The 17,039-nt window shown below is 46.8% G+C and overlaps 1 protein-coding gene across 5 annotated transcripts; it reads right to left on the bottom strand.

The window, feature by feature from the left end:
- Positions 1-500: 500 nt before the first annotated feature.
- Positions 501-12,447, bottom strand: si:dkey-127k13.1 (PWWP domain-containing DNA repair factor 3B). Of its 5 annotated transcripts, none has more exons than XM_061243920.1 (16): positions 12,412-12,447; positions 10,736-10,830; positions 10,461-10,528; positions 10,298-10,368; positions 9,387-10,150; positions 8,871-9,135; positions 7,809-7,946; positions 7,269-7,339; positions 6,487-6,572; positions 6,229-6,289; positions 5,839-5,914; positions 5,388-5,438; positions 4,384-4,616; positions 3,607-3,816; positions 1,957-2,045; positions 501-1,766 (listed from the first exon to the last, which is right to left on the bottom strand). In XM_061243920.1, the coding sequence occupies exons 2-16, from the start codon at positions 10,790-10,792 to the stop codon at positions 1,676-1,678; spliced, it is 2,331 nt and encodes a 776-aa protein (XP_061099904.1). In that variant the 5' UTR covers positions 10,793-10,830; positions 12,412-12,447; the 3' UTR covers positions 501-1,675. The 5 variants fall into 5 exon arrangements, with proteins under 5 accessions (XP_061099904.1, XP_061099901.1, XP_061099905.1 ...); XM_061243917.1 differs by lacking the exon at positions 12,412-12,447 and adding an exon at positions 11,513-11,558; XM_061243921.1 differs by lacking the exon at positions 12,412-12,447 and adding an exon at positions 11,513-11,558 and having other exon boundaries at positions 9,387-10,063.
- Between the last annotated feature and the right edge of the window lie 4,592 nt (positions 12,448-17,039).

The following is a 17,039-nucleotide window of genomic DNA, read 5'->3' as shown; positions in this document are numbered from 1 at the left end:
TAGCCACTAGGCTACAGGCTGTCCCAGTCATGTATCTTAGCCACTAGGCTACAGGCTGCCCCAGTCATGTACCTTAGCCACTAGGCTACAGGCTGCCCCAGTCATGTACCTTAGCCACTAGGCTACAGGCTGTCCCAGTCATGTACCTTAGCCACTAGGCTACAGGCAGCCCCAGTCATGTACCTTAGCCACTAGGCTACAGGCTGCCCCAGTCATGTACCTTAGTCACTAGACTACAGGCAGTCCCAGTCATGTACCTTAGTCACTAGACTACAGGCAGTCCCAGTCATGTACCTTAGCCACTAGGCTACAGGCTGTCCCAGTCATGTACCTTAACCACTAGGCTACAGGCTGTCCCAGTCATGTACCTTAGCCACTAGGCTACAGGCTGTCCTAGTCATGTACCTTAGCCACTAGGAGGCCAGACTCCCCTGGCCAACATGCACAACCTTGGCTGAAGTGCATCACTGTGTGTAAAATTAAGGGCAAATACATTAGAGTTAAAATGTGAAAAACACTTTTTATTTAAAAATAAACTTTTTTCAATTACAACAATATAGTACTAATTTTTGCATGACATAAAAAAGTTATGGGGACAGCTGTTCAAGACCCGGATGTTTGTGCCGGATCACGTTTGCAGCAGTTAGTGTTGAACGATTTTAAATGAACATGCCATTTAGTTCTCCAGCAAAGCATTTTTAATACAAATGCTCACGACTATAGGTCTAATAAAGCCAGCACGCTGATTCATTGCTTTCCTGCGATTCATTTTTAAAGGGAAGAACACATAAGACATTGATTAGCATGGATTATAACAGCTAAATAATTGTCTAATTTCATTCTCTCGTCCTTTCCCCCATCAGCAGCCATTTTGCTGCACTACCTTTTCACACCGTTAGCTAAAGTTCACTAAAGTTTGTGGTAAACAGAAAGAAATTGGAAATTGCAATATGTTGGTGAACATTGGTGAACTTTAACGTTTGCCATCTTGAACACGTCTGGTTACAGTACAGATGCACCAGTTACACACAGGAAAGGCACTGCTCACTGCGGCTCGCTGCAGAGGAAACAAAGTGAAAGTTGACCATCTTTTTTTGACAGCACACAAAAGACCCAACGCAATGGCATACCTAGAGTGTGTGTGTGTGTGTGTGTGTGTGTGTGTGTGTGTGTGTGTGTGTGTGTGTGAGTGTGTATACGTGTGTGAGTGTGTGTGTGTATGAGGGTGAGTGTGTGTCTGTGTGTATGCGTGTGTATATGCGTGTATGTGTGTGTGTGAGTGTGTGTATGCGTGTGTGAGTGTGTGAGTGTGTGTATGCGTGTGTGTGAGTGTGTGTATGCGTGCGTGTGTGTGTGTGTGTGTGTGTGTATGCGTGTGTGTGTGTGTGTGTGTGTGTGTGTATGCGTGTGTGTGAGTGTGTATGCGTGTGTGTGTGTGTGTGTGTGTGTGTGTGTGCGCGAGTGTGTGTGTGTGTGTGTGTATGCGTGTGTGTATGCGTGTGTGTGAGTGTGTGTATGCGTGCGTGTGTGTATGCGTGTGTGTGTGTGTGTGTGTGTGTGCGCGAGTGTGTGTGTGTGTGTGCGAGTGTGTGTATGTGTGTGAGTGTGCGAGTGTGTGTGTGAGTGTGTGTGCGCGAGTGTGTGTGTGTGTGTGCGAGTGTGTGTGTGTGTGTGTTCAAGTGAGCTCCTCCTGGGCTCTGTGGGGTTGTGGTTTTGCTTCTGCCTTCAACTGCTGCTCAATCATCAGGTCAAACTCCTGTCTCTCCCTGAAACACACAAACACACTTATATACACACAATCACACACACAATGCTGCTGCTAAAACTACACATACATACATACATACACACACACACACACAATGCTGCTGCTAAAACTACACACATAAATTTTACACACACAATGCTGCTGCTAAAACTACACACACACACACACGCACACGCACACGCACATACCTTTTACTTTTGCGAGAACCCTTTAAGTATTTACTTTCTGCCTGCTTCAGAGACACGTTCTCAACCGCTGCGATGGCAGAGATCAGAGCCTAGAGAGAGAAAGGGAGAGACAGAGAGAAAGAGAGGGGGAAGGAAGAAAGAGAGAATTTTATGTATTAGTTTATTTGACAAGGTCAATGCACATTCAAGTAGCTCTGCATACAGCTACCGCTTCTTTTTTGTTGCCATGAGATGAATCGTGAATCGCACCACGACAAACACCGTTTGAGAATAACTGTAGGTTTTGTATTGGCAGTAAAATGACGGCTATATTCCAATAGCTACCGTAACCTCACTGTGCTCCGAACAGAAGACGGGCAAGTGGGTTTAACGTCCGTTCAACGGTACTTTTTTTCCTTTCCTAACCATAACTATAAAGCAATGTGGTTTATAGATATGGTTGCTTATTGACGATTTCAGACACTAAAACACTTTGCTTGATGTAAACTGGACCAAAGCCACGCCCCTGTGTCATAAATATTTTCCCATTCAAAAATCTCATTTACTTCAATCACTTAATATAAATCCGTGGATTATTGCCACTGTACGCTGAAATTGATCGCATATCAATTTCATAAAGCGTCCAGTTATTCGTCATTAAACTTGCACAGTTCGGAACATGGTGAGTTAACTTGGTGTTCGGAAGACAGTGAGTTTAGGTTACAGTAGTAGAGTAACGTTATACAACTAGCTGTAAGGATCGAATTTTATGAAGCAAAACGTAAAAACAACATGCAACCTAACAGAATCGCGGCATTCACGCCGGATTAGCGTGTAAATCCCCAGAGGTAGTAGAGTTTGAGTTTTCGGTCATATTACACCCACGGTAGGCTTCTTTGCGTGTTTCCGCAGGTACAACTGCTCTGGAGACAAAACGGCCAAAATCAAGCAAAACGTTACCATGACTTTCAAACTCAACCCTCGTATTACTGTCGGTCAATTCAGCGAAGTTGAGTCGCCCAGTCTCCGTTGTATAACAAAAAAACCAAAAACACGATAGCTACGTTCAGTTTCGAGTTAACTTTATCTGAGATTATATCTGCGATATACCAGAGAAACATGGATTGTTTTGATATCTTGTCACATCACCGGTAAGTTGTCAAAGCGTGAATCTTTTGAACAGTGTTGCTTTCATGTTACACTGACCCAACTTCGGTAGCTAGTTAGCTGATGCTAGGGGGATAAACTCACCTCTCGATATCTGTTGCCTCTGTGAATGTATGCTTTCTCTTTCGCATAGACGTTGCAACACTGACGTTGTGCTTTTGTGGGGAAAAAGCTCAGCTTTACCGAAGCGGTGTAAGTATAACTTGTGAAAGTGTGTGTGAAATGATCGCAGACTTTACGAATTCTTTGCCTTTTTACTGGGGCTGAACTCCGCCTGTGCTGCCGTGACTGAATGAAGCTTTGAGGCAAAAAATAAAAAATAAAAATAATAATTCTGATCAGTTTTTGTCATCGAGTGATTCCAGATTCGACTAATCATGACAAACCTGCTTTATTCAGCACTCGCACAGACACAGGCAAGCTTAGTCCCAATTGGCTGAGAGCAGGCCTCGCTCAGCGCCGGTTGGCTGAGAGCAGGCCTCGCTCAGTGCTGATTGGACACACCTCGGGCAGGAGCACGTCGGTGAAGAGCCGGATCTCGTCGACCTGCAGCAGGTCAGGCAGCAGCTGGGGGGCGCTGCGGTACAGCTGTATGAGGTGCTGGTGCACCTGGTCCACCTGGTCAAAGTCCTCCAGGTACAGCCCACTCACCACCCTCCGTCGGGCCAGGAAACAGCTCAGCCACCTCGACGAGCTGCACCCACACAGCACCGCCTGCAGGGGGCAGCACATTACACACATTAAACACACACACACACACATTAAACACACACACACATTAAACACACACACACACACACACACATTAAACACACAAACATAAACACACACACATACACATTAAACACACACATACACACATACACACACACATTAAACACACAAACATAAACACACACACACACACATTAAACACACACATACACACATACACACACATTAAACACACAAACATAAACACACACACACACATTAAACACACACACACACACACACATACACATTAAACACACAAACATAAACACACACATTAAACATACACACATACACATTAAACACATACATACACACATACACATTAAACACACATACACACATTAAACACACACATATACACACATACACATTAAACACACACACACACATACACATAACACACACAATGAACACACACACACACACACACACACACACACACACACAATGAACACACATACACACACATTAAGGTGAGCTCAGAGCTGTACAGGTGAGCTCAGAGCTGTGCAGGTGTAACCTCACCCTCAGGCGGTCCTCCAGGCAGCGCTGCTGCAGGATGAAGTGCACCAGCCTCTGATTGGCTCGGTTGCGGGCGGCTCTCTCGCGGTCGGGTAGCACCTTCCAGCGTTGCTGCACGTCTTCAGGAGCACTGGCCCCGCCCTCATCTTCCTCCTTCCCCTCCTCTTCCTCCTCCAGCTCCGTGGGGAAGGCCACTTCACCACCTCCCAGCACACACATCCTGCGGACCGGGCAACCTGGGCCACAGTGGCAGCCAATTAAAAACCCCCCTCGAGATCAGCCAATAAAACCCCCCCCTCGAGATCAGCCAATAAAATCCCCCTCAAGATCAGCCAATTAAAAAAAAAACCTTGAGATCAGCCAATTAAAAAAAACCCTTGAGATCAGCCAATTAAAAAAACCCTCGAGATCAGCCAATAAAACCCCTCTCGAGATCAGCCAATAAAAACACCATGCTACCAGTACTGCTGACACCCTCACACTGACCCTCTCTCACACTGACTCACACACTGACGCTCTCTCACACTGACTCACACACTCACACACTGACTCACACACTAACTCACACACTGACCCTCTCTCACACTGACTCACACTGACTCTCACACTGAATCACACACTGACCCTCTCTCACACTGACTCACACTGACTCTCACACTGAATCACACACTGACCCTCTCTCACACTGACTCACACACTGACTCACACACTGACCCTCTCTCACACTGACTCACACTGACTCTCACACTGAATCACACACTGACCCTCTCTCACACTGACTCACACTGACTCACACACTGACTCACACACTGACCCTCTCTCACACTGACTCGCACACTGACCCTCTCTCACACACTGACACACTGACTCACAGACTCACACACTGACACACTGAATCACACACTGACTCACACATTGACCCTCTCTCTCAGACTCGTATGTTCCTTGAGTTTATGAACAATGAGTGAGGGATTCAGACTACAGTGTCCTGCATGACGGAAACTCACTGATGTCATCCGCAAAATACTCCATGAAGGACCCCGAGAACGACCCACTGCCTGGAGACAGAAATCCATCACAACCTTACATCACGTAATTCAACTTAAATCAAAATATTTAAAAAGGAAAAATACAAAAATACATTTTTTCTAACCTTTTCAACAGCTAATTGATAAGAATTTCACAGAAGTGCAAAAGGTCAAACATTTTATAAAATTACACTTCTTTGCAGCAAGAATAGCAACAAAAAAAATGCCCTCCTCATTTCTTTCAGTGTGGAAAGGGGTTAAAGGTCACAGCGGCTATATACAGACAGGGTCCTGCACAATACAGCGATGGGCCTTCTGTAGCTGTGTGGGGGCGACATTGGCTCAGGCGGTAAGAGCAGTCATCTCATTGCGTTAGCGCTTTGGATAAAGGCGCTATATAAATGCAAATTGTAGTGGTGCGGGTTCTTACCTATCCTGATTTTGTAGTCATTTATCAGGTTCATGCACCAGCCAATAGCGGTGTTATGCTTCTCTCTTGCTTTGTCCTGAGAGAAGGAAAACAGTCATCAAGCATGGTAAAAAAAAAAAACTCAAGATGAAGGCTTGATTTTAACACAACTAATGAAGCGTGTTTGAACAGAATCCCGGCTACAGTAACGACTGTAGTCACTGAGGGTGGGTTCTGAGCCTAGCAGGGCTCCAGTCCTGCATTATATTCATTACACTACGGCAGTTGTACACTGTACAGTCCTAACACTGGACTGTGAGGAGAAGAAATGACCAGCTTCTCTATGCAGGCGGAAACATTGCTCATAAAACAGACCACTTAAATGAAATAACGACATCAATAATCACTCACCAACAGCTCATCTCTCTCCTCACAGTCGAAGGGTTTCAATGTGCGCAGGGACACACAAATGCTGAGAGAGAAACACAACAACCCTGTTACGCTACAACTGAGACAACCCTGTTACGCTACAACTGAGACAACCCTGTTACGCTACAACTGAGACAACCCTGTTACGCTACAACTGAGACAACCCTGTTACGCTACAACTGAGACAACCCTGTTACACTACAACTGAGACAACCCTGTTACGCTACAACTGATCCTCACCCCTTCCGACTCCGCTTCGGATCCTCCAACCGGTTGTCGATGAACACCACGCTGGCCCTCCTGTGTTTCAGACTGACACTTTTCACCTAAGGAGGAGGAGAGAGAGAGAGAGAGAGAGAGAGAGAGAGAGAGAGAGAGAAAGAGAGGGAGAGGGGGGGAGAGGGAGAGAGAGAGAGAGAGAGAGAGAGAGAAAGAGAGAGAGAAAGAGAGGGAGAGAGAGAGAGAGGTACATTACGTTCCATGGCAGATGAACCAGTGATAAGCGGTTGGGCGCACTAGTCTGAGCATTTCACATGAAATATGAATGGAATCCAATGGGAAAATAGGCTATTAGAGTGGAAATATTGCTAGGGGGTGACTTCATGGTAAATGGTAAATGGTTGGCATTTATATAGCGCCTTTATCCAAAGCGCTGTACAATTGATGCTTCTCATTCACCCATTCATACACACACTCACACACTGACGGCGATTGCCTGCCATGCAAGGCACCGACCAGCTCGTCAGGAGCATTTGGGGGTTAGGTGTCTTGCTCAGGGACACTTCGACACAGCCCGGGCAGGGGATCCGACAGGCAACCCTCCGACTGCCAGACAACTGCTCTTACTGCCTGAGCCAATGAGACGACTGCTCTTACGGCCTGAGCCAATGAGACGACTGCTCTTACTGCCTGAGGCATGTCGCCCTTCATATCAATTGGTGAAACTAGTAGCTTGAAAGCCAGCCCCTCGGTGTGAACTCACAGAAACACTAACACACGCAGCGGAGAGTGTTCACACTTACCATGGCTGGCAGGTAGGGGTAGCTCCTGATCTTGCACCACACACAGATCCCCTCAGTGATGCACTGGGACTCTGAGCACACCAACAACAACCCATATTACCATGGATACCATGGAGAAAGAGTCCGATTACAGCAGAGTCTCACACTCCTGCACACTCAGTCACAATGAATCACTCTCTCTCACACTGAATCACTCACTCCCACAAGGTGAATCACTCAATCCCATTGACTCACTCTTTTACAGAGAATTACTCCCTCCCTTGCATCAAGCCACCTTACTCACTCAGATTCATTCACACTGAATCACTCACTTCCACAAGGTGAATCACTGACTTCCACAAGATGAATCACTCCTTCACTGTGACCACTCAATCCCATCGATTCACTCACTCACACTAGTGAATCGCTCACTCTTTGACAGTGAATCACTCTCTGACACACTGATTCACTCCCTCTCACACTACTGAATCGCTCACTCTTTGACAGTGAATCACTCTCTGACACACTGATTCACTCCCTCCGATTCGGGCACTGACTCACTCTTCTCCGTCTGCAGCAAGAAGCTGGGCAGCTGCTCTTCCTCACCCTCATCTTCCTCCAGCAGGGAGGAGTCAAACAGGGCGGAGTCTTCCAGGACGCTGAGCTCGATGGACAGGTCAGAGGACAGGGAGGTGTCACCTGGGTGGAAAGACTCTGGCATATGGACGATTGTATTGAACAAATATGGACTAAGTTCCTGTTGTGTCAGCCACTGACGAGAGAGAGAGAGAGAGAGAGAGAGAGAGAGAGAGAGAGAGAGAGGGAGAGAGAGAGAGAGAGAGAGAGAGAGAGAGAGAGAGAGATAGGCAGAGAGAGAGAGAGAGAGAGAGAGAGACGTAACCTATCCCTGATTCACCCTCAAAGTATCGCTGTATTGTCCTAATAACACAATAACTTTGCACAAGTGGACACATTATATGAAGGAAAAAAAAAAAAAAAACACAGATTGCCACTAAATTTACTTTAATACTGACTTCGTATTTTGAAAATTGTGCAATTGTACCAGTGACTTCACATTTAAAATGGGTATGAAGGACTTATACTGGAGCCCACCTCTCAGCAGGACCAGGAGATGAGCTTCAGGAAGAACAAACACAATCCCACGACAGCACAGTAACACCACAGCCCTGATTCAATCAAACTGCAGTGCGCTTTGCACTCTCAAGTAGACTGAAGCACGGTAGGGGGCATCAGTCACACACCTGGCTGCTTGTAGCGAGCGCTACAGGCCATAAAGAAAAGGAAACTTACTCCTGACCTTGGTGTCCCTGGAAATAAAATGTTGCCCAAGGAACCACAGTCCAAATGCTGATCCACGATTATTTCTCATATCAGCAATTCAATTCTGCAGGCAAACAACGGGGACAATGGAAGCCATTTTGGCTCTATGTGTTCGTATGCCCTCATGAACAGGAGCCATTTTGGCTCTATGTGTTCCTATGCCCTCATGAACAGGAGCCATTTTGTCTCTGTGTGTTCCTATGCCCTCATGAACAGGAGCCATTTTGGCTCTATGTGTTCCTATACCCTCATGAACAGGAGCCATTTTGTCTCTGTGTTTACCTGGCCCCTCGGGCTCCTCCGCTGGTTGGAACCGGGCTCTGTGGCGTGCAGAAGGCCGGGAGAGGGAGCCATTGGACTGGGCGAAGCAATCAGCGATGTGCTCCGCCTCCTCGCAGACCCCCTTCCAGCGCTTAGCGGCTGGGGGCGTGTCTGAGAACCCGCCGTTCCTCCTCGCAGCCGGCTGGCCACACCCCCTTGTGACCACACCCCCTCCTGATTGGTTCCTGCGCTGCCGGAGGCGTCGCTTCGTCACTAACTCCGCCTCCTGCAGCGAGAAGGCTACGGATGCAACATCACAGCCAGCCTATCACCGAACAGCTCAGGCACAGAACAACCAATCACAAAGCCGTGCCTCTGTAGACGAGTCTGTGTGTCAGTATTTCTGTCTCTCTGTCAGTATCAGTTAGTTTGTATGTGTCAGTATCTGTGAGCCTGTGTGTGTCAGTATTTATGTCAGTATCTGTGAGTCTATGTCAGTATTTATGTCAGTATCTGCGAGTCTGTGTGTGTCAGTACCTCAGGAGACTCGCTGGCGTGTGCGGGGTCAGGGGTGGAGCTGAGCAGGGAGCTGAGCAGGCGTTTCCGGGGCGGGGGAGTGGGACCGGACCCCTGGTCTGGGCCACAGGGTGTGGGGGAGGGGAGGCAGGGGAGCCTGTATGGAGGATCAGGTGGAGAGGTCTCCTGGCTCCTCCTCCCTCTGATGGGATTGGTCCGCCGCAATTTGGGCGTGGCTGCGTATGTGGGCGTGGCCGCCGCAGTGCCCCGCCCCCCTCGCTCACTGCGTCTCTCCCCCACCCTCTCGCTCTTGCCCTCCCTCCTCTTCCTCTGCTTCCTGGCTCCGTGCGAGCCCTGCCCCCTCTTCACCAGCGTGGGATTCGGAGGGGCGTGTCCCTCCTGGTCTCTTGCTCTGCTCCTCCCCGTCTCTGGCTCCCCCGAGCTGCCGCTCACTGCTGCACCCTGCTGGCCCCCGGGGGTACTGCGCGCCTGCAGCACAGTCTGAGCCGCCACCTTCGGCGAGCGCGGTCGCAGCACCGGGGGGGGGGTCGGCACTGAGGCGGGGCTACGCCGACAGGACCTCCGCGGGGACCCCCCAGGGGGAGAGGACCGGGGGCCATCAGCAGAGAAAACATTCAGGGCCAAACGCAGAGCCTTGCGGTACCTCAACTCCTCCACGGGCTGAGCCACAGTCTGAGCTTCAGAGGATGAACCACAGACAGCAACATCATGGCACCTACATCTAAACAGCCTTTCAACACCACTCTCACTCGTGTGGGAGAAACCTGCATTCAATAGTGCAGTGTGATAGAGAGAGAGAGAGAGAGAGGCGGTGATGGAGGTGAGAGAGACAGGGAGGGCGAGAGAAACAGAGAAAGGGAGGATGAGAGACAGAGAGAAAGGGAGGATGAGAGACAGAGAGAAAGACTCACATGGTTGGGGACAGAGGGACTTGACCCTGTCGAGAGTCATCGGCAGCGTTTCTTTCTCAGCGATCCGCACTCTGCACGAAAACAGAAAGCACACATTACCTACAGCGGGGTCCCGCCCACCTGAAAGGCACACACGCACACACAGCCGGGCATCAGTGCCTACCGCTCCTCCTCGCCCAATATTTCCACCTCCATTTCCTTTCTTCTTCGGAAATTGGGCTTGGGCAAAACCTTTAGTAGAAAAAAAACAAAAAAAACAACAACAATAACTCAGTGATGCTCAGTTCACTGCCAAATATTCTGTATGTTACACAGCCATATCGCTGTACATACAGAGCATAATGAGAACAACTCGTTGAAAGCACAAAAAATCGCACCCATGCTGCACCCAGAGCAGGAATGGAGATGAGCGAGTCTAGAGTTCATAGTCAGCTGTACCTTGGCGGGCCACGATCGGCCTTTCCAGGGCAGCAGGACGTGTGTACATTCTTCCATATTTCATTGGGGTTTACAGGCAGGATCTTCCGGGCTTCCTGCGTGCGAATAAAAACCACAAAACATTCAGGTGTGTCAGTTAAATGTATGCATGTATTTCTGTTTTGTTTCCCACAACATGTAGAAACAGGGTTTTACACCCCATATACACATAGGCTATTTACATTAAACTTGCAACATACATAAGTTACGTGATCCATCACCCAATGAAATAACCTTAGGCAATAACACCAGTTCAATACGAGCTAAAAATCTAATTTGAGATTAGATTTCGCGAGACAAACGTTTTAAACTTTTTAGTTCGCAAAACAAAAACGCGTCAATAAAATGCAGCAGCCAAGCAATTCTGCAGAGCTATTTTGTATGTGTCTATCTTGCCGTTGTCAAATCGGCCGTCAAAAATACAGTGGGCCCTCTGGCCAACTGGCGAGCTAACGAAATGTAGTAGCTAACACTGAAAATATAAAGTTAACTGGGTATCAAGCCAACACTACCCATTTACTCTCTAGCTAGCTAACGTTAGCCAACTTTTAACACTCGTGTATAGATGTCTAGCTGTATGTGGACAGGCACACATTTCACAACTACGAACGTCTAAATTTCGGTAAGCAGCGAGTTAGCTTAAAGTCCAACTAACTTATATGGTTATGCAACAACTCATATGCAACGCTGTTTAAATTGACCAGTTTTTCAACACCAATTTCGAACGCCTACAAATACCCCAAAAGCACTTTTCTTCTTCTTCTTCTTCTTTTTCTTCTTCTTCTTTGTTTTTTTATTTTATTTTTTATATTGATCTCAAAAAACTGTACGGTGCATACAACGCCACCTACTGTTCTGGAGTGTGGGGCCTACCCACATTCTTCCTAATAGGCCAATGTGTTTCTTTTTTGGAAACTAAAATAAAAGGTGTTATGTTCTAAGCAGTTTAACACATCTAGGTGTAAATACCACGAAATAAACGCTGAAATTCTGAGCTCTTGTCTCGTGTATCTTTTTTTATCTCAACCACAAATGTATTCAGTGTATTGCAAAAACAAAGGAATGGGCCTTACTCTAACTATCTCCTGCCAACCAAGTTCACTCGCCTAAACCCAAATAAATTAACTGGCTTAAAAGAGGTGAAAATTGTCATGTTATTAGTCACATTATTGCAATTGCATAATTTTAATGTAATACACATGAATTCATACACACAAGCACGAGCATATACGCACACAAGTGCACACAAACACACATAGGTCGAAAATCAACTAATGACTGCAGCTGAAGTTAAATGTGTTCACTTTTGGGCTCGTTCTCTGTATTGTTAAGACAGTTGGGGATCTATTCATCATGTTTTATAGCAGTGCTGAATGACTAAATAAAGGAATTAAGTGGCTGATCAAAGGTCAAAATTAATTGTTATTAACAATGAACAATATTTATGAATGAATTACTAACTTTATTGCTTGTAACACGCACACATAACAATTTAACAATGCTATACATTACATTCATGGTTCAATTATTGTTTAATTTATACATTACATTACATTACATTACGTGGTATTTAGCAGACGCTCTTATCCAGAGCGACGTACAACAAAGATAATGGTGTGAAAATGAATGTTCCGTACCAACTCAGCTGTCCCTCTTTACCTGAGACCATGACATGACAGAAAATGCCGCGGAAGATTTTATCGGAGGTGGGCGTCGCTGCCCGTGCTGACAATCCCGCGGACCTGACAAAGGAGGTGATATGTTTCGCCGTTATTTGCGTGCTAGGCTAGCCATCATATTTAGCTAACGCTCCGTTTTATAGCGACGCTTCTACGTGTATAATTTTCGTATGGTTGACTTCACGAACGACTGTGTCAGCTGTGTTTAAACCCCAAAGTTCATTTGATTTTATTCATCTTAAAAATAAAGAAGGGTAATATCTGCAAGCAGAGCGAGAGCATCCACGTGATGTGTGGTCAAATCAGCATGGCAGTTTAAAGCGGAGCTCTATGCAAAACTCTGTAATGACTGTATACTTATATGTTCCCTTTATCTGAGTTATATTAATCTCTGTTTGGGTGAATTATTGGCTTTTTGGTGTTTGGGTAGTGTGGTTGTGGTGGATGATTGGCTGTTTGGTGTTTATCTGAGAGAGAGGGAGTGAGAGAGAGGCAGAGAACGAGAGTGGGAGAGAGAGAGAGAGAGAGAGAGAGAGAGAGAGAGAGAGAGAGAGAGAGAGAGAGAGCGCCCTCTGTGGGCTCTGAGGGAGATGACTCCTGTGTGTGTGAAAGAGGAAGTCCAGATAGCCGCACTGGCAAAGAAGCTGTGTGCCCTGAGAGAGGAGGAGGGGTCAGCACAGAGGAAGCCTACGCAAGAGGAAGAGTCAACACTGAGGAAGACTATGCAGGAGGAGGAGTATCAGCTGGTCAACGCCCTGCGGGAGAAAAAGGAAGCAGCTTGCATGCAGAGGAAACAGCGAAAAAACATGGAGGTACCAGACAACGTATACCACTCTAGAGTAACATACACAGCATCATTCACTGCTCTCTGTAGGCGGTTTAAAGCATTTTCTCTGGGTTCAGATGGAGCTGTGCAGTGGCAGGAGGGCAGTGAAAAGGGCAGTGGATACATGCAAAGATCTGAGCTTCCAGGTGGAGGAGATGGGGCTTCTGTCACAGAGCTGAAGAAGCTGAGGGCGATGAAGCAGGTGAGAAACCCGTGACTTCGGGAGAAACCGGGCGTGACCTCGGGAGAAACCGGCCGTGGGTTCAGCGTTTGGCAGACACTCTTAGGGTTGCGACACGGGGAGCTTGGATGGCCTCTCACACTCAGACGGTGGCAGCAGTTGATAATAACTGGCAGCAGTTGATAATAACTGGCAGCAGTTGATGATGGCGGAGACTCATCAACTGCTACATTATGCATTTTACTGAAGCAATTCAGGTTACATAAGCAGCTTGTTCAAGCGCCTTGTTGAGGTGTGCTACCTTGGAATCGAACTGGCAACCTTTGGGCTACAGGCCCAGTTCCCTGCCCATTACACCACACTGCCCCGGGGCCCCAGCCTGTCCGCATGCGCTGTGGAGAGGTCCGGGCTGGAGTCCGTAACCATGGGAAGCACGGTAACCAGGCCTGCCTCCCGTTGCCAGGGCGCTGTGTGGACGGCACAAGCTCCCCAGAACAACAACACACCTGTCAGCCCAAGAGCTCACCAGACCAACAATGCACCTGTCAGCCCAAGAGCTCCCCAGACCAACACACCTGTCAGCCCACGAGCTCACCAGAACAACACACCTGTCAGCCCACAAGCTCACCAGAACAACAACACACCTGTAAGCCCACGAGCTCACCAGAACAACACACCTGTCAGCCCAAGAGCTCACCAGAACAACACACCTGTCAGCCCAAGAGCTCACCAGAACAACACACCTGTCAGCCCACGAGCTCACCAGAACAACACACCTGTCAACCCACAAGCTCACCAGAACAATGCTTTAATTTGTGGACTCACAAATCCAGCGAGAAGCAGGTGGAGGTGAAGGTGTTGGAGAACTCCCTGCTCACCCACAGGACCCAAACGCCCAGGGTCGCCAGAAGAACCGGTACATTCTACGTGTATTTTCACACACAGTGGCCACTTAGTTGCCCAGACATGTAGCGGAGGCAGAAACGCTGGGGGATTCTGTTGAGCTTTTCGGCAAACTAAGCAACAGGTACAGGATAAGGCCTGTTCTCCTCATTCTGTTCCGTCTGGACACACACCGCTGTCCTGCCCTTACGCTCTTGTCAACATTTATTAAAGCTCCTGACATTTCCCACAGGTAACAAAGTTTTCACTCCTCCCTGTGTTCATGGGGTCAGCTGTGGCTCCCCTCTCCCCCGCCCTCAGGGTGAGAGCCCAGCACCCCTGCCTCTGGAAGCCGAGGATCATGGGGAAAAGACGCTTGCTGCAGAGAAGGATGCTTTAGAGGAGCAGTGCTGCTCGAAGAGGAGACAGATCCTCACCCTGCGGCGGGAGATCAGGGTTCGTCTGCGTCAACTTACTTCCCTACAGCGCCCCCACTGGCCTGGAAGGTCTACTGCATGTGAAGTGTTGGTCACACTTTTCAACAAGGTTACAGGAATTGCCATTAACTCATGTAGTTAATGTATTAGTACATCATTAATTCACTAGTTAATGCCAATTCATAATGGAAGAAAAACGGTTAATGTTTTTGTTAACCATTAACTAATGATCTGGTTGTCCCATGGTTTGCTCATGTATGAATATTCATGCAACTTACAAATACATGAATTAATGAAAAGTAAATTATTAGTAAGATATTTGCATGTTGTTAATTCATGTGTGTGTACTGTGTGTGTGTGTACACTGCCCCCCCCCCTCACCATGGGCTGGGTTGTATAAATCATGGGTTTTCCACCTACAGTGTTTGGCGTCTTTAGATAGCTAATGATGTGGGAAATAGTTTGGTGTCTTTGGTGGTGTAGTACATTGGTTGCTGAATAGGAATAAACCACAGGTAATGCAAGTTACCTGTGAGTCCACATCCCGCTGTGATACACAACATCCTGCTTGTTGTTTTTCTGTAAACCCTGGGTATATAGAGGGGAATGTGGAGTGGTTCGAGGAGACTCGCTAATTTGATCTCCTGTGCACTATTTGCGTATAGCCATTCATATTACAACTTGTAAGTCTTGTAAAACATTTTCATTCTATTTCTGCATTGCACATTGTTGAATAAATGGTATTAATTTGAACCTGCATCCTCTTGACTCGCACCACTGCACACTTAGTCCTCACAGACATAGGCAACCTAGGATACCTGCACCCCATAGTCACTCGCCTATACACCAGTGCCATCACAAGATACATACTAAGTGTATCACTGTAGGCTATACAGGCCACAGGCACATCCGCGTCTATACAAATAGATAGTGATCTTATAGAGCCAAACTATTGGCGGACATTTGCAGTTCCTTTTGTTGAACTGCTAGAACAGAGGAGCAGTTGAACTTATCTTTTGGAGTCAGATAAGCGAGAACAAAATTAAATTAACCCTGTTCCAGTAGCATTGGTCAGACTACACGCGTTTCCTTCACCTCTTTGATACTTCCGCCTTTTGGTGTATTTGGGGGGTTTCTTACATGAGTATTTAATATATCGTACTTCAATTGCTAGTGCAATCTTTTTTATACCTTGAATTATTTAATGTATGCCAGAAGTAAAGAAGATAAAAGCTGATCTTATTGTGAATGCCAAACATTAAATATTATAAAAGGTATATTATGGTATACCATTGAATATATATCAGTATACTATGCTATGAATAATTATCACTCTTATCCTGTACAGGGTTGCAGGGGGGCTGGAGCCTATCACAGCATACAGTGGGAGCAATAATTATTTGATCCCTTGCTGATTTTGTAGGTTTGCCCACTTACAAAGAATGGAACTGTGTAGAATTTTAATCATAGGTACATTTTAACATTGAGAGACAGAATATCACAAAATAATCCACAATAACAACATCATATACATTTTATAAATTTATTATCGTATCTTTGCATGAAATAAGTATTTGATCCCCTACCAATCAGCAATAATTCTGGCTCCCACAGACCAGTTAGTTTTCCATTAAGAAGCACTCCTAATCTCAACTCATTACCCAAAACACCAGTGTCAACTCGTTACATTGTTATGTAGCTGTATAACATTACATACGTTACATTACATTATTGGCATTTGGCAGACCCTCTTATCCAGAGCAACATACAGTCAGTTGATTAGACTAAGCAGAAGACAATCCTCCCCTGGAGCAATGCAGGCTTAAGGGCCTTGCTCAAGGGCCCAACGGCTGTGCGGACCTTATTTTGGCTACACCGGGATTAGAACCACCGACCTTGCGGGTCCCAGTCATTTACCTTAACCACTACGCTACAGGCCGCCCATAAAAGACACCTGTCCACACAATCAATCAGATTCCAACGTTTCCACCATGGCCAAGACAAAGGAGCTGTCTAAGGACATCAGGGACAAAATTGTAGACCTGCACAAGGCTGGGATGGGTTACAAGAAAATAAGCAAGCAGCTTGGTGAGAAGTTAACAACTGTTGGAGCAATTATTAGAAAATGGAAGAAACACAAAGTCACCGCCAATCTCCCTCGGTCTGGGGCTCCATGCAAGATATCGCCTTGTGGGATATCAATGATCATGAGAAAGGTCAAGGATCAGCCCAGTACTACACAGGAGGAGCTTGTTAATGA

This window comes from Conger conger, chromosome 5 (genome assembly GCF_963514075.1).
Source record: "Conger conger chromosome 5, fConCon1.1, whole genome shotgun sequence".
NCBI classification, from domain to species: Eukaryota; Metazoa; Chordata; class Actinopteri; order Anguilliformes; family Congridae; genus Conger; species Conger conger.
Note: the sequence above shows the minus strand (reverse complement) of the source record. Positions and strands in the feature narration are given on the sequence as shown.

What these genes read in the sequence shown, in the direction of transcription:
- si:dkey-127k13.1 (XM_061243920.1), bottom strand. Translation starts at nt 10,792, where the DNA reads ATGGAAGAATGTACACACGTCCTGCTGCCCTGGAAAGGCCGATCGTGG. An exon ending in ACGCCAGCGAGTCTCCTGAG is followed by an intron (nt 9,136 to 9,386) that starts GTACTGACACAC and finishes TTCTCGCTGCAG; the next exon opens with GAGGCGGAGTTAGTGACGAA. An exon ending in ACCCCTACCTGCCAGCCATG is followed by an intron (nt 6,573 to 7,268) that starts GTAAGTGTGAAC and finishes CCTCCTCCTTAG; the next exon opens with GTGAAAAGTGTCAGTCTGAA.